General features: G+C 43.8%; 1 protein-coding gene across 2 annotated transcripts in view; it reads right to left on the reverse strand.

Annotated features, from left to right (window-relative positions):
• Positions 1–21,751, reverse strand: part of KMT2A (lysine methyltransferase 2A) — a 147,049-nt gene that overhangs the window by 92,039 nt on the left and 33,259 nt on the right. For both annotated transcript variants that reach the window (XM_075840137.1, XM_075840136.1), the window contains exons 2-3: positions 5,149–5,215; positions 1,661–4,248 (exon numbers count right to left, since the gene is read on the reverse strand). In XM_075840137.1, the coding sequence (XP_075696252.1) occupies positions 1,661–4,248; positions 5,149–5,215 (2,655 nt within the window). The remainder of the gene's footprint in view (positions 1–1,660; positions 4,249–5,148; positions 5,216–21,751) is intronic.

Raw genomic sequence — 21,751 nt, forward strand, 5'->3', positions numbered from 1 at the left:
GGTGTGAGGGCTTATTTTTTTTTGCAGGAGGAGTTGTAGTTTCTTTTGGTACCATTTATAGTTCCATGCAACGTACTGGGAAACTGAAAAAAAATTCTTTGCGGGCTGAAGTTGGAAAAAACTGCAATTCCTCAATTGTTTTTTGGGTTTCGTTTTTACGGCTTTCACCGTGCGGTAAAAACAATAACTTATCTTTATTCTGTGGCTCAATACGATTACGGTGATGGCAAATTTATATTTTACTACTCTTATTCATAAAAAACTGTTAAAAAAAAAATGCTTTGTGTCGCCACATTCTGAGAGCCATAACAAGTTTTTTTACAGATTGTGCAGTGCGAGGACTTATTTTTTGCGTTACGAGCTGTAGTTTTTATCGGTACCATTTTTTTGATACATAGAGCTTTTTGATCACTTTTCTTTAAATTTTTTTTTTGAGAGCCAATTTGACCAAAAAGCGTTTTACAGCGTTAACCATGCGCGTTAAATAACGCTATATTGTAATAGGCCAGACTTTTACGGACGCAGCAATACCAATTTTGTTTACTTTTTACATTAGGGGAAAATGGGAAAAGGGGGGTTTTTTGAATTTTTTTTCCCACTACTAAAAACTATTTTCACTTTTTTTTTCCATACTTTATTAGCCCCCCTAGGGGACTTGAAAGTATTGCAGTATATTGTCATTTTTACAGGCTTCTGTTAAGCCCTGGGGTGCCATGAAAACCACTGTCCGTCCGTCCCCCCTGATCTCGATGCAGGGGGGGCGCCCCCCACTATTCAACACCTTAGATGCTGCGGTCGCGATTGACCGCAGCATTTGAGGGGTTAAACAGCCAGGAACAGGGAGATCGCGGCTCTTGGCGGTTAGTCCCGGGTGTCCGCTGTAAAATACAGCAGACACCCACAGCAAATCGAGCGCGCTCCAAACATCACCCCGCGCACCCAGACGTAATAGCCCATCTGGGTGTGCGAAGGGGATAAAGGGAAACTCCACCTTTTAAAGCCATGTCGATTTTGGGTCAAACATTCTGTGCTGATTAATTTCTTAATATATCTTTATAACGGTTGAAGCAGTTTTATTATACAGAGCTCCAAACCCCCTGCATAGACAGATTTAAAGAGTAACTGCACTTTCATCAAACTCTTTATATGTCAGAGACATATTAGACGTTTCGATCGTTGGGGGTCCAGTTGATGAAACCCCCACTGTTGCTGAAACGAAGGTGCAGAAACGCTCAGCTGAGCGCCCTTCACCTTCATCTGTGATTGGCGCGGTTTGTCAGCCTAAAGACGGCTCACATAGACTTTCTATGCGAGCCGTCCTTAGCCTAACAGGGAGCGCCGATCACAGCCGAAGATGAGGGGCGCTCAGCTGAGCGTTTCTGCACTGTCCTTTAACGACGATGGGGGTATCAGCAGCGGAACCCCCACCGATCCAAACGTCTAATATGTCTCTATGACATATCAAAAGTTTGATGAAAGTGAAATTACTCTTAAAATATGAACATGCAAGCTATGTGAAGTCACCACTAGAGGGAGCTCAGGAGTTAATGTATAAAACAGAAAGCTCCACCTAGTGATGGGCACCGTTAAAATAAAGAAAAGATTTGAGGAGTCTACATGCTACTTCTTGTACATGTATATTTCTTTGGAAGCCACTGACCTGTGCTTTCGGTTGTTCTCCTTGTTTCTTCAGTTTACTTTTCTCTATATTTTGCAGCTGACATTTGGCTGTCCTTAGAAGAGTAGCCACATGCTTTTCTGAGGCAAGAAATTTGTTAGCTTGGTCCAACATGGAGCTGATTGCGGTTGCAGAGGATTTAACAGGATTCACAGGTTGGACTGGGACGGCTGTCTGGGGTTCGGTTGGTGGGGATTTGGCACCAGTTTCCAAATCTTGCTTCTCAGAAATCCCACGACCTTTCTTGGATACCTTATTCTTGGCCGAAACTGGTACTGCAGGTAAGGCAGGTGGACTTGTTGCTAAAGAGGGCTCTGCCGTCACCGTTCTTTTCCTTGCAAGGATTTTCATGGGCACAGCAGGGGTGCGTGCCTCCCCATCGCTCTTCTCTTTACTGCTTTTGTTTACGGAATCGGAACCCTTCTTCCGTTTATCCTTTCTTGAGTTATGCGAGTTTTCTTTCTCTCTCTCCTTTTCCCTACATCGTTCAGTTTCCCTTTCTTTTGGTGCCTCATCAGATATTCGGCTTTTACTCCTACCTCTTTCCATCTGGGGAGTAGAGGGGAACCAAGGGAACATAGCAGGAGAGCTGTTGGAAGAGGATGAAAAGTGCTCACCTGGAGTGCTTGCTTGCTTCCTTGGTTTCTGACCTTTTTCTGCAGAGTCCCCAGGTGCTGGAGTAATTGACGTGGAAGAGAAAGGAAAGCTTGGGTTTAAGGCACTAGCGGTAAGAGGACTGACAGAGATGCCTGCAAGCGAGGTGGATGACTGAGGTATGAGGGATGCTGCCATATTGTTACTATTTTCCCTCCTACTCCGCGTTCTCATGGAGTGAGATGGGGATCTAGATACGGAACTGCGAATGGGACTGAAGACTCTCCTTCTCCTTCTACGGGAGGCCATTCCCATAATGGAAGACACCCCACCAGAACGCCCTACAGATGATGGAAGAGTCACTGATTCAAATATACGGGAATGTGCTTCACTAGGGGTAAATCTGGGTGCACGTAGTATGGGGCTTCGCTTAGGTACATCAAACCTTCCAGCGTGTAATGGAGAAAAGAGTCTTCCGGGAGCTACCATAGAAGCAGAGCTAAACCCAGAAGCAGAAGCCAGTCCTACATCCTCTGCTGTCAACGGTGGAGGCCGAAAATTGTCAAATATGGGTTTACGAATGAGGCCCTCTTTGGCATATTTGGCAGAGGAAAAGTACTGAGATTCTAGTCTGGAGGTCCAGCGGAAAGTTGGTTCCCTCAGAATTGACCTCCTTTTCTCATGCATGCGTGCAGTAAGGAAGGGCGTAGGTATAGTAGGAGGAATCACCCAGGTTGGGTGTTCTGAAAGGGCTGAGGGGGGCTGCAGAGCTGCAGCAGGACTAAGAATTGGAGGTGGAGATGCAGAGGACTGCTGAAGGACTGGCGGAGAAATAATCTTCTTCGCTTGTCTAGAATGAAAACTTCTGTTACCATTAGAAATCCGACGACTCCTTGCTCCACCTCCATTGTTTTCGGAGACAGACTGAGGGGAAGTCAGGGGGATCTCTGGAACACATTCTTGAGTGTCAGTTGCAGCAGGCGTCTCCTCCGATGCCTGAGATTCGGTTGAGGTGTCTACACTAGGGCTGCTAGAGCGGGATTCATCAGATGTAGCCTGCGAGGATTGTTGGGAAGCTGCACTTGACTTTTCACTAGATTCACAAGATGCCGCACTGAAACGTCCATTTGGAGCATTCTCGAGCCGCGGAATCTTGATAGGCGGCTCATAATCTTCATCTTCTATAAACCTTCTTGGTGTCTTAATTATTCGGGAAGAGACCGTACTAACAACAGGCATAATAAATTGCCGTATATTTTTCAGCTGTGTGCCTCCTTTACGTCCTTGCAGTTTCGCGGCTTCTAGCTCCATCTTCTTCTGGGCACCTTTCTTAGCCTTTTGCAGAAGCTGCTTGGCAATGGTTGTATCAGTTCTTTTGGAGGTGGGGATTATCCTTACCGGTTTAACTCTACGTGGACTTTGTCTCACAGAAACTCTGGCTTCATCTTTTGAGGGTTGAGGGGAGTCCTCCTTACGACCTTTTTGTGATTTATCCCCCTGTAGCTGTCTCAAAATAATCCCAGGTGGCGTTGTTTTAAACCTTTCCGAGGATGGTGGTCTACCACGCCTCTTGACAATTTGAACAGAACTTTTCCTTCCAATCTGCAGTTTGTCCCCCTTGAACTTGGGTTTTAGGGGAGACATTTTGACTGTTCTGAGCTTTTTTATTTTGGCAGCATGCTGGAACACAGCAGACGGCTTTCTCCGCTTCGTTTTTTCTTCTTGAGAAGTCTTAACGGATTCTAATCCATCACGTTTGTCTTGTGCCAACTTGAATTTGACGCTCCCATTTGCGGGCGGTCTTCCCCTTCTCTTCTCTTCTGGTTTACTCTCTGGTTTCTTTACTTTATCTGCTGGCCTGAGATCCTGTTTGTTTGTCACAGGCCTATGGTTTTCTGCAGGAGCTGAGGAAGCATCAGAGCTCCTGGACAGCTTGCTGCGGGGCCTGCCACGGGGTTTCCTTGTTACTAACGGATCTGAAAACACAAAATACAGGAACAAAATAAATTCTTAAAAAGCATAAGAAGATGAACATTCTGAAGGATAGAACGAGAAGACTAAACGGACTTTCATATTCTCCATTTCTAGGCTCAAATATAATAAGGACTGCAAAAACATCAAATTCTAAGTAACTTCATGCTCTAACTGGTACATGGAGGCAGCTGCACCGAGTCTGCGATACATCTCAAACTACTTCCTATTAACGGCAGAAGATTAGAGGTGGTCCTGTCTAGACCACACATTCTACGTGCCTACAGCGGATCGTGTAATCGCCTCACCATAGGGGTGCTACAAATTAAAAGGGGGCTGTCAAGATGTAACAAAAGTTAAAAATGTAAGGACCAGGTCATGGAGTTTCATTGAATCAAAAACTGCAGCTCCATCCCCATTACCACATTTTTGGAACGGAGGTGGTTTCTTAACGTTTACAGAAAGCCTGCAGTCAGTCTTAAAAGGGTTTTCCCATAATCAATATCGATCACCTATCTACAAGATAGGTGATAATTACCTAATTGGTTGGGGTCCAACCGCAGGATCCCCCACCGATAACGGGCTTGACTTGCCGTTCCTGGAAGCCCCATATGAATGGAACGGTACTGCGCATGCTCTGCCATGGCTCCACTCATTTCTATAGGGCTGCCCCATAGAAAGTGAATGGAGCCGAGCACATGCTGTACCGCTCCAATCATATGGAGCACCCAGGAACAGCAAGGTAATCCCACTCTCGTGATCAGTGAGGGTCCCAGCGGTCACACCTTGCCTGATCAGATACTTATTACCTATCCTGTGGACAGGTGGTAAATATTGATTATGGGGAAACCCCTTTAAAGCAAGTGTATTTAATACACACACACAAAAATATTTATTTTAATTACCTGAGGGAGATTTTGTGGGACTGCGAGTTTTAACTTCATCTGGGCCAAATCCTAGAAATTGATCCTCCTGCAGACAAAAAAAAACACAGAACAATTTAATAACCTTAATCATCAATTTGCAATTCACTTTGCGGTGCTATCCTAATTTTTGCGCCTTCTACTTTTTCTGTATCAGTCAAAAACGTAAAGATCAATAACTCCTCACATACAATGATCCAGTCCTTTGCTTATAGTTTAGAGCTGGAAGGGCCAACATCACAGTTTAGAGGTTCAAGAACTGGGCATATTCTAGTCCTATGTGAGCGTAAGGATCAAGAAGATTACGTTATTGTCAAGCGTGCTGTTTTGTTTTTTGTTTTTTCAACTCTGGTAAAAGATTACCCTTTAACCCCTTCCCCCTGCTTGCATTCTGGGCCCTAATGTCCAAGCCATTTTTTACATTTTTCCATTGTCACATTCAAAGAGCTGTAACTTTTTTATTTTTGCGTCGGCATAGCTGTATAAGGTCTTGTTTTTTGCGGGACGACTTGCAGTTTTTATTGGTACCATTTGAGAGTAGATGCGACTTTTTGATCACTTTTTATCACATTTTTTTAAAGTCAGGATTAACAGAAAACAGCAATTTTTCCATTGTTTTTTATTTTATTTTTTACGGCGTACACAGTGCGGGTTAAATAATGTAACAGCTTTATAGTCGGGGTCGTTACGGACGCGGCGATACCAAATATGTGTAACTTTTTTGCTTTATTGTAGTTTTTTTTAATAGTAAAGCATTTTGTAAGGGGAAAAAGTGGGTTTTTTCATTTTTTTTGTTTCACTTTTTTTTTATATTAACTTTATTAAACTTTTTTACTCTTTTACGAATCCCACTAGGGGACTTCCCTATCCTCCGATCGCTATTATAATACACTGCAATACTTTTGTATTGCAGTGTATTACTGCCTGTCCGTTTAAAACGGACAGGCATCTGCTAGGTCATGCCTGCGGCATGATCTAGCAGGCATTCGCTCCAGGCAGACCTGGGGGTCTTTATTAGACCCCCGGCTGCCATAGAAGACACAGACACTCGGCGATTTTATCGCCGGGTGTCAGTGAGATGAGAGGAGAAAATTAAAAAAAAAAAAAAAAAAAAAGACGCGAGATCATCCGAATAAAGGGAAGTCCCAACTACACAAACTACTGGCGCACCTATATAAGTTTTGAGTATTTGCATAATCATACCAAGAGGTACATAGTCACAATTCACATTTTTTTTATTATTAATAGAGGGAACATAGATACCAAATTAAAAAAGGGCAACCGTATGGGGAAGCTCTCACGACTATCCTTCATAAAGGCCTCATGCACACGACCAAAATAGTTTATACTGTCTGTCAATACTGATCCGATGGCTACACCTCCGCAGCCATCCGCAATTGCAGAAGTGCCTATAGACTTCTATGGGCGAGTCCGTTCCCGCGATTGTAGACAAGAATAGGACGTGTTCTATATTTTGCAGATTATTTCTACGGCCCGGATACACATCCGTAAATTTACTGAAAGGTGTCCGTGGAACCATAGAAATGAATGGGTCCGCAATTTCATCCGTAATTACGGATGAACATTACGGTCAGGTGCATGGGGTCTAAGTCTGTGGGAACCGAGATCAGGGGCTTGACAAAGTAAAAGGCAAGTAAAATAGCAAAAGGGTGAAGGAACTGGAGTGTGGTACTGGAGCAGATTATCTCCAGGTTCCCAAAATCATAAGGGCAAGGCAACACGTAGCGGAAGCCAAGACACCGAGCCGGCACGTGGTTTTACCACAAAATCAGAGCAGTGTTTAAACGATCACACTTTTTTTTTTTTTTTTTGTGGATTTCAGAAGAACTAAAAAGAAATACAAAGCAGCCATAACATTGCCGTTTAGTTGTGGACACGTGTAGCCAACAACCACCAGAATCATTGAATTATCCACATTATCATATCAATTATTTTTATATTTATTTATTTGCGTTCAAGAAATATGACAAAATGTTCCTTTGGCAGCATTTATTTTTTTTTACATGGGGTCAGAAGCAGATTTGGCATGAGGGTAGTATATACGATACTGTACTGCATATTTGCCATGTGAATGTGGAGGTAATCAGAGACTTCAGCGGGTAATACTGGGTTAATATCTCTGGCACATGAAAACTGAGTCAGATGAGAGGAGGGAAATGACACACTGTGAAGGAGGGGAGGTGGATTAACAAGTGCCATGATAAAACACTAAAGCAAACACACACACATTGCCAGAGCCAACCGGACTGTCTGGAGTATATTTAGAGATCTCAGTTTAAAGGCTATTAAAAGCACCTTTTTTTTTTTCCATTAAGTGTGTTTTGTGCAACTTTATAATTAGTATTTATTAAAAATTATTTTTACTTTTTGAGATACAGCTGCTTTGTATTCTGTATACAGAGCAGCTGTATCTCAAAAAGTGAAAATAATTTCCGCGGGACTGACGGATTTAGTGACAGCAGGTCCTGCGTTATCCACCTGTAATTGATCACTTTTAAGTTATGAACTTAGAAGTGATGGATAAAGGTGTATCCGACCCGCTGACATTCAACGCGTCAGTCCCCCGGACCTAACAGGTACAGGGTTCAGTGTAAGTTACAGCTGCTCTGTATACTGAATACAAAGCAGCTGTATCTCAAAAAGTAAAAAGTAGTATTTAATAAAACCTAAAATTATAAAAATGCACAAAACACACTGATTATCCTTTTTATTCAAAAATCGCTTTCGAAGGTTTACGTAGCTTTTAAAAAACATAGAAAAGGCAGAATTATCAACGACTACAACATGCAAGTCAAAGACCTTGTACTATGAAATCCAATGAACAGATCACAACTTTTTAATGTAGAATTCCCAAGAAAATTAATAGGTTCCATTGATTATTTTTATGGGCACACATGCAACATCCTACTTTTCCCAAACAAACAATATAACATACAACTTGTATTAGGCTACATTCACACAACAATGAAAAACGTCCGTGCGACAGCAGTTTTCGTAACGGCTGTCACACGGCCATTTTCAGAACAAGAGAGTTCTATGGGTGTATTCACACGGCTGTTTTTTGGCCGTTTTGACGGCCCCACGTCTCCCATAGAAGTCAAAGGATCAGTTTTTATAAATCAATCCTTGTAACGGCCGGTAAAAACTGATCCTGGCCGAGGATTCCCCGCACACAGCGCTGAGCCTGGGGAAGCCCTTGAATAGGGATGTCACGATACCAGGATTTGGACTTCTATACTGATACTTTGTGTAGTATTGCGATTTCGATACCAAAACGATACTTTACCAACAGTAATAAAAAATAAATAAAAAAATTCTTCTATTTTCTGATGTGAAGCGCGAGGTGTGATGATGAATTTTAAATGTGCCTCACATTAATAGTAATCAACCCCATCATGTTTCACAATCATAATGGGTTAATATGTAAGGTACATGATGGGGTTAATTACTATTAATGTGAGGCACGTGAAGGTTAAATTCATCACAACTTTTTTAATTTAATATTACTTTATGTTTTTACTTTATTTTTAAACTTTACTCTACTGGCATATATCTATATCCCAGTACATTAGCCTGTGTACTGATACTACACAGGCAGTTGTTAGGGCATACCTAAGTATGCAGTAAACAGGAAATATGGCAAGACAGCCCTGGGGTCCTTCAATGGACCCTGGGCTGTCTGCCCATATATGGTATGTCGCTCAATCACGTCACAGGGATTCCGGTGATGCGATCCAAGGGGCATTCTCCCTTCTCATTTACCCCTGAATGCTGCAGTCAGCTTTGATCGCAGCATTCAGGGGAATAGCGGCGGAGATCAGAGCTGTGTAATACAGCCATTGCCCCACTCCTGACAATAAGTGCGCGCGCGGTCAACATGAGGTGATAAGGCCGGCGCTGCACTAATGAGCGTCGGCGCAGGCACTGAAGACAGAACATGGGAATGTTTTGCAGTGTGCCCGCCTTGTTCCGTCTTCATTGCCGGCAATCATTAGTGCAGCGCTGGCCGCATCGCATCATCCTGACAGCGCGCACATGTCAGAACTCAGGAGCGGGGCAATGGCTGTCTTACACAGCCGCAGCTCCACTCTCATACATTACTATACTAAGCTGTGCGGCCGCACAGCTAAGTATCGAAATACATGAAATAACGGTATTGAACCGTTTGAGGATGCATGGTATCGAAACTTTGATGCATCGTGCATCCCTACCCTTGACATTACTGTCAATATATGGACAGTGATGTCGGGCTTTCAATTGTGGAGTCTCCGGCCAGAGCATCGCGAGATCTCTGTCCAGGGAATCCTGTCTCCCTCTGACAACCCTGTAGATAGCGGCACTGTAGCTCTTTAAAAGAGCGGAATCCCCGGCCGAAGCTCTGGCCACGGGATTCCGCTACTGGAGAAGCCCCTGGCGTTACTGTCCATATATCGAGAGTGATGTCAGTGGCTACCTCTGGAATCCCCTGCCAGAGCGGAATCCCCGGCCGACGCTCTGGTCAAAGGATTCCGCTACTGGAGAAGCCCCTGGCGTTACTGTCCATATATGGACAGAGACATCAGGGGTTCCCTCTAGGAGTGAAATCCCCGCCCAGAGGGATTCCGCTCCTACAGGGAGCTACAGTGCCGCTATCTACAGGGGATGCTATCTACACGTAGGCGTGGCGCTATCTACAGGGGTGTGGCGCTATCTACAAGGGCAATGTGGCACTATATGGGGTGTGACTATATACAGGGGACACTGTTGTGCCATCTACATGGGCACTGTGGCACTATATGGGGTGTGACTATATACAGGGGACACTGTTGTGCCATCTACATGGGCACTGTGGCACTACGAGGGCACAGGCACTTTATATGTGGGCACTACGTCACTTTATATGTGGGCACTCTGGCACTATGTGGGCACTATCTACAGGGTCACTGTAGCACTATCTACATGTGAACTGTGAAAAAAGTTATCCTGTTTAATTCTACAAACAGGATCACTATTTTCACTCATTTGGTAGTGCGGTCTCACTTTTCTCTAAGGGTCATTGGACTTTGACCTAAGATGCGTGCACCCTCTTCAGTTGTGTGTCCAGTGCTGCTGATCTATACCCATCTACATGGGAACTGTGGTGTGGCGGCCATGAAAAATTTATGACAAACGGCCATTAAAAACAGACTGGAAATGGATGAGAATTTGGAGACACTGATGCAAAATGGCCATGAAAAACTGACAATTGATCAGTTTTTAATGGCCATTTTTTTTCACAGTCGTGTGAATGTAGCCTTAGGCCTTATTCACACGACAGTGAAAAAAAATGTCCATTAAAAACTGATCAACTGTCAGTTTTTCATGGCCATTTTCATTCAGTGTGTCTCTAAATTTGCATCCATTTCCAGTCCGTCAGTCCGTTTTTAATGGTCGTTTGACATCCATTTTGCATCAGTTTTTCATGGCCGTTAAAAAAACCGATGAATTTCATTGGTCAGGCTTTTTACACTATTTACAGCCTCCCTGTATATGATGCCATACGCCTCCCTGTATGATGCCACACACCTCCCTGTATACGATGCCACACGCCTCCCTGTATACGATGCCACACGCCTCCCTGTATACGATGCCACACACCTCCCTGTATACGATGCCACACGCCTCCCTGTATACGATGCCACACGCCTCCCTGTATACGATGCCACACGCCTCCCTGTATACGATGCCACACCAGCCTCCCTGTAGATCATGCCACACGCCTCCCTGTATATGATGCCACACCAGCCTCCCTGTATATGATGCCACACGCCTCCCTGTATATGATGCCACACCAGCCTCCCTGTAGATCATGCCACACCAGCCTCCCTGTAGATCATGCCACACCAGCCTCTCTGTAGATCATGCCACACCAGCCTCCCTGTAGATCATGCCACACACCTCACTGTATATGCCACACCAGCCTCCCTGTATATGATGCCACACCAGCCTCCCTGTATATGATGCCACACCAACCTGCCTGTAGATGCCACACCAGCCTCCCTGTAGATGCCACACCAGCCTGCCTGTAGATACCACACCAGCCTACCTGTAGATACCACACCAGCCTCCCTGTAGATGCCACACCAGCCTCCCTGTAGATGCCACACCAGCCTGCCTGTAGATCGTGCCACACCAGCCTGCCTGTAGATCGTGCCACACCAGCCTCCCTCTAGATGCCACACCAGCCTGCCTGTAGATCGTGCCACATACTCACGAGAGCAGCGCGGTCTCTTGTCTTCTTCAGGTGTGGTGACTCGTCTGCACGGGATCTGGCAAGGCAGCGCGACTGGGCGATGACGTCATCGAGGCGCCTTCAAACCCGTGAAGACGAGTGACCACACCTGAAGAAGCGCCGCAAACGTGAGTATGCCAACGATAGCCAGCAAGGGAACTAGTAGTTCCCTTGCCAATCCCCATGTAACAGATCCGTTTTTAACGGTTGTTACGTGTATTGACAGCCGTTAAAAACGGATCCATTGACTTGTATGGGGGCCGTTAAAACGGCCAAAAATAGGACATGTCCTATTTTTTGACGGCCATTATTCATGGGCCGTTAAAAAAACGGCCGTGTGAATGCACCCATAGAATATCATTGTTCTGAAAACGGCCATGTGAAAGCCGTTAAAAGGACGGCCATCACACGGCCGTTTTTCACTGTCGTGTGAATGAGGCCTTAGGCCATATTTCATGGCCATTTTGAATGCATCAGTGTGTCTCCAAATGCTCATCCATTTCCAGTCCGTTTGTCCGTTTTTAATGGCTGTTAAAAAAAACTGATGGATTTAATTTGCTGGTTGGATTTTATTGTCTAAACCCCTTGAAAACACCACTGTGACCATGTAGATCATGCTGCAATGACCTTGTAGATAGTGTCACAGTGCCCACATATAAAGTGCCATAGTGCCCATGTAGACAGCACAACAGTGTCCTCTGTAAAGTCACACCCCCATATAGTGCCACAGTGCCCATGTAGATAGCGCCACCCCTGTAGATAGTGGCACCCCTGTAGATAGCGTCACTGTAGCTCCCTGTAGGAGCGGAATCCCTCTGGCAGGGGATTTCACTCCTAGAGGGAGCTGACACCAGGGGCTTCTCCAGTGGCGGAATGCCCTGGCCAGAGCGTAGGCCAGGGACTCCGCTCTAGCAGGGGATTCCAGAAGTCGCCACTGTCCATATATGGACAGTAACGCCGGGGGCTTCTCCAGTAGCGGAATCCCCGGTCAGAGCGTCGGCCAGGGATTCTGCTCCTTCTGGAGGGGTGTGGGTGCTGCTATCTACAGGGGGGGGGGGGGGGTCAGAGGGAGACAGGAGTCCCCGGCCAGAGATCTTGTGATGCTCTGGCCGGAGACTCCACAGTTGAAAGTCCGAAATCATTGTCCATGTATGGATAGTAATGTCAAGGGCTTCGCCGGCTCAGCGCTCAAACTAGCGATGTGTGCGGGGAATCCTCGGCCAGGATCCGTTTTTACCGGCCATTACAAGGATTGATTCATAAAAAAACGGCTGGTAAAAACTGATCCATTGACTTCTATGGGAGCCTTCAAAACGGCCAGATAGGACATGTCCTATTTTTTGACGGCCAGTTTTCACGGTCCGTTAGAAAAACGGCAGTGTGAATACACCCATAGAACTCTATTGTTCTGAAAACGGCCGTGTGGTCGCACGGCCGTTTTTCACGGTCGTGTAAAAGTAGCCTTAGGGCGTGTTCACATCACTGTTCGCTTTCCGTACCGGGGTTCCGTCGGGTGAACGCCGCAACGGAAAGCGAAACTGAAACCACAGCTTCCGTTTCCGTCACCACTGATATCAATGGTGACGGAAACATTGCTAATGGTTTCCGTTTTAACACCGGAATCAATAGCGGAGTCAACTGCGCTATTATGTCGGAAAACCGGAAACCTGCAGGAATGGTGACGAACGGAAACCATTAGCGATGTTTCCGTCACCATTGATATCAGTGGTGACGGAAACGGAAGCTGTGGTTTCACTTTCCGTTGCGGGATTCAACAGACAGAAACCTATGACGGAACCCCGGTACGGAAAGCGAACGGTGATGTGAACACGCCCTTAGCCAGAGCAGAGAACTGGCTACATTCACACGAAAGTTAAAAACGGCCAGGTGAACTAGGATGTTCTTTGGGTGTATGCACACGGCCGTTTTTTTAACATGTCCTATTATTGGCCGTTTTCACGGCCAGAAGGCCCCCATAGGATTCAATGGATCCGTTTTTAACGGCTGTCAATAAACAACCGTTAAAAACGGATGTGACATGGGGATTCAAGAGGCAAGGGAACCCATAGTTCCCTTGCCTCTGGCCCAGCTGGCTATCGGCAGCGCGATGACACGATGCACTACACACTCACCGATGCCGCGCCGCCTTCTTTAGGGGTGGTCTCTAGTCTTGTTGTTCAGCGGAGGCGACGCGATGACGTCATCACCTTCAGGCGTGGTCTCGTCTTCACGGGTTCTGCGAAGGCGACGCGATGACGTCATCGTGCCGCCTTCGCAGATCCCGTGGAGACGAGACCACACCTAAAGAAGGCGGCTCTGCATCGGCGAGTGTGTAAAACGGTCAGCCGAAAGTTTATTAATAAATGTCGGCCCGTGTGGCAGCGTCTCCCGGGGTCGGGGGCTGTGTGGCAGCGTCTCCAAGGGAGGGGGTGTCCGTGTGGCAGCGTCTCCAAGGGAGGGGGGGTCCGTGTGGCAGCGTCTCCAAGGGAGGGGGGGTCCGTGTGGCAGCGTCTCCAAGGGAGGGGGGGGGTCCGTGTGGCAGCGTCTCCAAGGGAGGGGGGGTCCGTGTGGCAGCGTCTCCAAGGGAGGGGGGGTCCGTGTGGCAGCGTCTCCAAGGGAGGGGGGGGTCCGTGTGGCAGCAGCGTCTCCAAGGGAGGGAGGGGGATCCGTGTGGCAGCAGCGTCTCCAAGGGAGGGGGGGGGATCCGTGTGGCAGCAGCGTCTCCAAGGGAGGGGGGGGTGTCCGTGTGGCAGCAGCGTCTCCAAGGGAGGGGGGGGGGGTGTCCGTGTGGCAGCAGCGTCTCCAAGGGAGGGAGGGGGGGGGGGTGTCCGTGTGGCAACAGCGTCTCCAAGGGAGGGGGGGGGGGGTGTCCGTGTGGCAGGAGCGTCTCCAAGGGAGGCTGTAAATAGTGTATAGCAGTTTTTATTTAATTTTATTTATTTTTTTACAGCGTACACATGTGACGCAAAAAAATTGTTGTGCAGGTTATTACAGCCACACCAATACTAAACCGAATGTGTATATTTTATGTATTGAGACTTATTTTAATATTTATTGTAAAAAAAAAAAGGTGTATTTTTTATTTAACAGTACTTTGTTTTTACTTTAATTTTTAAACTGTAATGTACCGGTATATATATATATATATATATATATATATATATATATATATATATATCTATACACTGACAGTAATGTACCGGTATATATATATATATATATATATATATATATATATATACACTGACAGTAATGTACCGGTATATATATCTATACACTGATATTAATGTACCGGTATATCTATCTATACACTGATAGTAATGTACCGGTATATATATATATCTATACACTGACAGTAATGTACCGGTATATATATATATATATCTATCTATACACTGACAGTAATGTACCGGTATATATATATATATCTATCTATACACTGACAGTAATGTACCGGTATATATATATCTATACACTGACAGTAATGTACCGGTATATATATATCTATACACTGATAGTAATGTACCGGTATATATATCTATACACTGATAGTAATGTACTGTATATATATCTATACACTGACAGTAATGTACCGGTATATATATATCTATACACTGATAGTAATGTACCGGTATATATATCTATACACTGATAGTAATGTACCGGTATATATATATATCTATACACTGATAGTAATGTACCGGTATATATATATATCTATACACTGACAGTAATGTACCGGTATATATATATATATCTATACACTGACAGTAATGTACCGGTATATATATATCTATACACTGACAGTAATGTACCGGTATATATATATATATATATATATATATATATATCTATACACTGACAGTAATGTACCGGTATATATATATATATATATATATATCTATATCTATACACTGACAGTAATGTACCGGTATATATATATATATATATCTATACACTGATAGTAATGTACCGGTATATATATATATATATATATCTATACACTGACAGTAATGTACCGGTATATATATATATATATATATATATATATATATATATATATATCTATATCTATACACTGACAGTAATGTACCGGTATATATATCTATACACTGATAGTAATGTACCGGTATATATATATATATATCTATACACTGACAGTAATGTACCGGTATATATATATATATATCTATACACTGATAGTAATGTACCGGTATATATATATCTATACACTGACAGTAATGTACCGGTATATATATATATATCTATACACTGACAGTAATGTACCGGTATATATATATATATATATATATATATATATATATATATCTATACACTGACAGTAATGTACCGGTATATATATATATATATATATATATATATATATATATATATCTATACACTGACAGTAATGTACCGGTATATATATATATCTATACACTGACAGTAATGTACCGGTATATATATATATATCTATACACTGATAGTAATGTACCGGTATATATATATATATCTATACACTGACAGTAATGTACCGGTATATCTATATATATATATCTATACACTGACAGTAATGTACCGGTATATCTATCTATACACTGACAGTAATGTACCGGTATATCTATCTATCTATACACTGACAGTAATGTACCGGTATATCTATCTATACACTGATATTAATGTACCGGTATATCTATCTATACACTGATATTAATGTACCGGTATATCTATCTATACACTGATATTAATGTACCGGTATATCTATCTATACACTGATAGTAATGTACCGGTATATCTATCTATACACTGACAGTAATGTACCGGTATATCTATCTATACACTGACAGTAATGTACCGGTATATCTATCTATACACTGACAGTAATGTACCGGTATATCTATCTATACACTGATATTAATGTACCGGTATATCTATCTATACACTGATATTAATGTACCGGTATATCTATCTATACACTGATAGTAATGTACCGGTATATCTATCTATACACTGACAGTAATGTACCGGTATATCTATCTATACACTGACAGTAATGTACCGGTATATCTATCTATACACTGATATTAATGTACCGGTATATCTATCTATACACTGATATTAATGTACCGGTATATCTATCTATACACTGACAGTAATGTACCGGTATATCTATCTATACACTGATATTAATGTACCGGTATATCTATCTATACACTGATATTAATGTACCGGTATATCTATCTATACACTGATATTAATGTACCGGTATATCTATCTATACACTGATATTAATGTACCGGTATATCTATCTATACACTGATATTAATGTACCGGTATATCTATCTATACACTGATATTAATGTACCGGTATATCTATCTATACACTGATATTAATGTACCGGTATATCTATCTATACACTGATAGTAATGTACTGGTATATATCTATATGCCAGCTCATTAGCCTGTGTACGGATAGCACACAGGCAGTTGTTAGGGTATACTTCGGTATGGCCTAACAGGAAATATTATTTGGACTGTCTGCCCATATATGGTTTGTCCCTCAAGTGCGTCACAGGGATCCAAGGGGCATCTCATTTTCCCTTTGAATGCCGTGCTAAGCTTTGATCGCAGCATTCAGGGGAATAGCGGCAAAGGTCAGAGGTTTATCTCCACAGTTAGTGTCGGGCTGCTGATGTGCAATACAGCCATTGCGCCTGCCGCCGCGCTGCAGAAATTTTCTGCAACAATTCCATTGTGTGTACAAGCCCTAACAGTTATCAAAAAGAGGGAATGCTTTTATCTAAACAAACATTCTTGTAACCCCTGAAGCTGCAGATATAAAAAAGGGACTGCCTCCCCTTGAAGTAGAAGAGACAGCGATATTGTTGTCCTGCAACTAGTGCCCGAGGTTAGATAAACCTTCACTTAGCCAAGTATTACATAAGGATTTCTAGGAAGTCCCAGCTCCGCCTGCAGTATCCACGGCCTGGAACTGCTGTTTTGGAAGTTTATTTTTGGATTTGGCAACCTTCATTCCACCCACTTTTTTTTTTTTATATATAAACCCTTTATGACCAAAGACTATTTGGAAAAGCAAAATATGTTACCCACTACAAAAGAATGAATGGGATAAAATATTTATCTGGAGTAACGCGAGAAGTGCCAGTAAGAATATTGTAAAGAGGATCTGACGTTCCGATCTACAAACTAAAGACTATTTAGAGCCAATGCATTGAAATAAACATTAAGCCTAAATAGTGGAGAAGAGACTCAGACTGTCCACTGCCACCCACGTCACCCCATGTATTTACGCATGATGGCTGGCACGGTATGGCTTTCACAGCATCGATAACGCAAGTCAGTAACTGTAAAGAGGATCTGTAACCTCTCCTGACAGGTCTGTTTTAGTAAATACTTGCATTCCACATGAAATAACTGGAGCATCTTCTCTGCATTTGATGTTCCTCTCTTATTCCTCCTGGAAATATATTAATAAATTGAAACCGAGTGTTGTCAAAAGGGCACGTCCCCAGACACTGAGGGTATTTTCACATGTGCCATTTTGCAAAGCGGAGTCTTTCCTATATACTTTTCATCTCCTAACATGCCACATCTGGCACTGGCTTAAAAACTTCAAAACGCCAAGTGTGAAACCACCCTGACACAAAAAGTGCTTAGTGTCAGACTGTGCTGGGAAATGGTAGCACACAGTACTCAATCAAGTCACATTTCCAGGAGGAATAATATCAGTACCGCACGACAGTTTCAAGAGAAGGTGTTCGAGCACGGTTTTTTCACAGGGAATGCAAGTATTTACTAAACAAAAGTCAGGAAAGTGGACCAGTCTTCTTTAAAACATGTTCCTAAAGTGGACTTGCACTGTATGTTCATTTCACGTACCTCTTGGCAACTTCAATGGCTGGAATTTGTCCCATGGTGCTTCTCAGCAAATCAGGAACATGAAATTAGAATGTGACTCTTGCTGGCATTAGAAAACCCCAAACTGGAGACCAGAGAGACAACCATCGGGTGCCAACATGTTTCAGTTACAAATACACTAAAAAAATAAAAAATAAAACTCCTATAGGAAGTACGGGGCTAGATGCTTTTAAGGTGAACCATACTACCTAGGTAACAGGAAAAAGGCAACTCCTATATATATTTATATACACTAGCAAAGAAATGGGAGCCATAAATAAAAATATATAGCTTTATTAAACACATGAATACATACACAAAAAGTATTAAAAAAGGTACAAAACAGGACAGGAGGACTCTATGTAGTTCCAGTATACACACGACTGAAAGACTCCCTATAGCGTATAAGGGAAAGTATAGGACAATCAAGGAGATAAATATGGGGTATGGGTGGTATCCCCTTGAGGAAGCATATCGCGAAACGCGCGTTGGGGTTCTTTTCACGCCAGTCTGACTATCTACCTTAACACAAGGGTAAGTTTCTTCAGGAGTAGAGGGGAAGAGTGGTTTACTTAGGTCTTAGACTCATCACTTGCTTGGTATTAGCACCTGACCTGATGCTTGTATATTTCTACGTACTGTTTGTACATTGTCACTTTATGGTCTTCAGTGCTCATTACTATAGTCTCCACCCATACCCCATATTTATCTCCTTGATTGTCCTATACTTTCCCTTATACGCTATAGGGAGTCTTTCAGTCGTGTGTATACTGGAACTACATAGAGTCCTCCTGTCCTGTTTTGTACCTTTTTAATACTTTTTGTGTATGTATTCATGTGTTTAATAAAGCTATATATTTTTATTTATGGCTCCCATGCTCCTGTTTCTTTTCTAGTGTATGTTTCAGTTACAAGCAGGATGCAGATGATCTAACTTAAAAGGGGGTCTGTCATGGTTCCCTATAAAAGGGGGATTCCAAGTTAACATTAACATAATACTACGATATGTGCCCTGTGTGTCATTGGTGTGGGTTTATGGTTGAGTGTCCCTAATTAGAAGAATGAAGAAGGGGAGGGGAATGTCAGCACACCTGTACATGTTTCGCAGATACTGCACTGCTCCCTACCATTGGCTGTGGCTGGCATTCAAATGAATGTGGTCACCATGCCAGTAGCTTTGTGCCCCCTTCATTCCCTTGGCGGGTTCAGGTGAAAGAGTTTGAAACCCCACCAATAACATATTGACAGCATATCCTAGCAATATACCAAAAATTTAGGAAACGTGTCCATATTGAAATTTCCACAAATTGCCTTTCGGTTATTGGTCATTTCCCAAAAAGTTAACATTAATTTTGCGCCAACAATTTTTTTTACATCTATGACCAGCTTTAAACTGGAGCTGCACACAGACTATTGTATTACTAGAAGAAAAAAAACAAAAAAACGTGTCCGCTATTACGAAACACTTCCTTTCCGATGTGTTAGTCATGTATGTAGATCAGTGGTTATTCTTTTTGGCCTCAATCATAAAACATCTCTGTAGTGGATTGGGAACAATTGCATGCAGAACGAATGACCGACATATATAGGGAGATAAAGAAAATATCTGAAAAAATCCAATGAGAGGACATCGGAGTCAACGTATTAAAAAAAGCTGACAAATGACTGCAGTGATGCTCGAATGAATAGACTTCCATCACTGGATCCTGTTGCCACTATATGTAAAATTTTAAAAAAAGTTCACTAAATCTGTAAAGGATTTGCCAGACAGCTTCTGTGATGACGCCCATGGGCAATCAGTCTGCACCTGCTTCTATGTCTGTGAGACTGACTCCATCTTCCACCACTCAGGATGGCAGGCTTAGGAGTGGGAGAGCCTATCACAGCCTGGCCAGACGGAGCTAGGTCCCGCCCACTGTCTATTTATACCCGACTTTCCTGTTCCTCCTTTGCCTGTGATTCTTCTATGCTTGTTTCCTGGCTTGCTGCTGCTGCTTGTACTACTCATCCTCTGCTTGTTATTGACCTTGGCTTTCTGACCACTCTCCTGCTCAGCTTTTTGTACCTAGTTCTCTCCTGGTTTGACTCGGCTCGTTCACTACTCTTGTTGCTCACCGTGTCTCCGTGGGCAGCTGCCCCGTTTCCCTCGCTTCTGTGTACCCTTGTCTGTTTGTCTGTCTTGCACTTCCTGAGCGTAGGGACCGTCGCCCAGTTGTACCCCGTCGCTTAGGACGGGTCGTTGCAAGTAGGCAGGGACTGAGTGGCGGGTAGATTAGGGCTCACCTGTCTGTTTCCCTACCCCGTCATTACATAATCACAGGCCCATATACCTTTTCTACCCTGGTCCCTGACACAACTATAGACCCCCTTGAGACCCTGGCTCAGCAGATGCAGGGCCTCTCCCTACAGGTCCAGGCCCTGGCTCAGAGGGACAATCTGCGTGATGCTTCCCTGGTAGTGCCCCCCACCTCACGAACCCCACCTCAAGTTGCCTGACCGGTTCTCAGGGGACCGGAAGACTTTTCTCCTTTCGGGAGAGTTGTAGGCTCTGTTTTCGCTTAAAGCCCCACTCCTCAGGTTCTGAGAGCCAGCGGGTGGGTATAATTATGTCCCGGCTCCAGGACGGGCCCCAAGAATGGGCCTTCTCCTTGGCTCCTGACGCCCCTGAACTTTCCTCTGTTGATCTTTTATTTTCTGCTCTCGGGCTCATTTATGACGAGACTGACAAGACGGCCTTTGCCGAGAGTCAGCTGGTGACCTTACGTCAGGGTAAGAAACCTGTAGAGGAGTATTGTTCTGACTTTAGGAAGTGGTGCGTAGCTTCTCGGTGGAATGACCCTGCCTTGAGGTGCCAGTTTAGATTGGGTCTGTCGAACGCCCTGAAAGACCTGCTAGTTAGTTACCCCTCTGCTGACTCCCTAGATCAGGTTATGGCTTTAGCGGTACGACTTGACCGACGTCTCAGGGAACGACGACTTGAACGTTTTCGTGCCTTCTCCTCTGGATCCCCCATGATGGCTCTCGAGGTTCTGTTGCTTCGTTCTTCCACGGAAGACTTGGATGTACCTATGCAACTCGGGGCCTCCGTGTCCCCCCAACAACGTAGTGAGTTCCGCAGGAATAATGGTCTCTGCTTCTACTGTGGGGATGACAAGCATCAAGTGAACAACTGTCCTAGGCGTAAGAATAAGCAGCCGGAAGAACTTCCGGGCCTAAGTGATCGGGGAGGTCACTTGGGCGCACAGATATTTCCCGTAAAGATGAAACCTAATAAAATCTTGCTTCCCTTTCAGGTCTCTTTTGGTGGTAGGTCTGCTACCGGCAGTGCCTTCGTGGATTCAGGGTCTTCTGCTAATATTATGTCTGTGGAACTTGCTATGTCTCTAGCTATGCCT

Source organism: Rhinoderma darwinii, chromosome 10 (genome assembly GCF_050947455.1).
Source record: "Rhinoderma darwinii isolate aRhiDar2 chromosome 10, aRhiDar2.hap1, whole genome shotgun sequence".
In the NCBI taxonomy this organism is placed as follows: domain Eukaryota; kingdom Metazoa; phylum Chordata; class Amphibia; order Anura; family Rhinodermatidae; genus Rhinoderma; species Rhinoderma darwinii.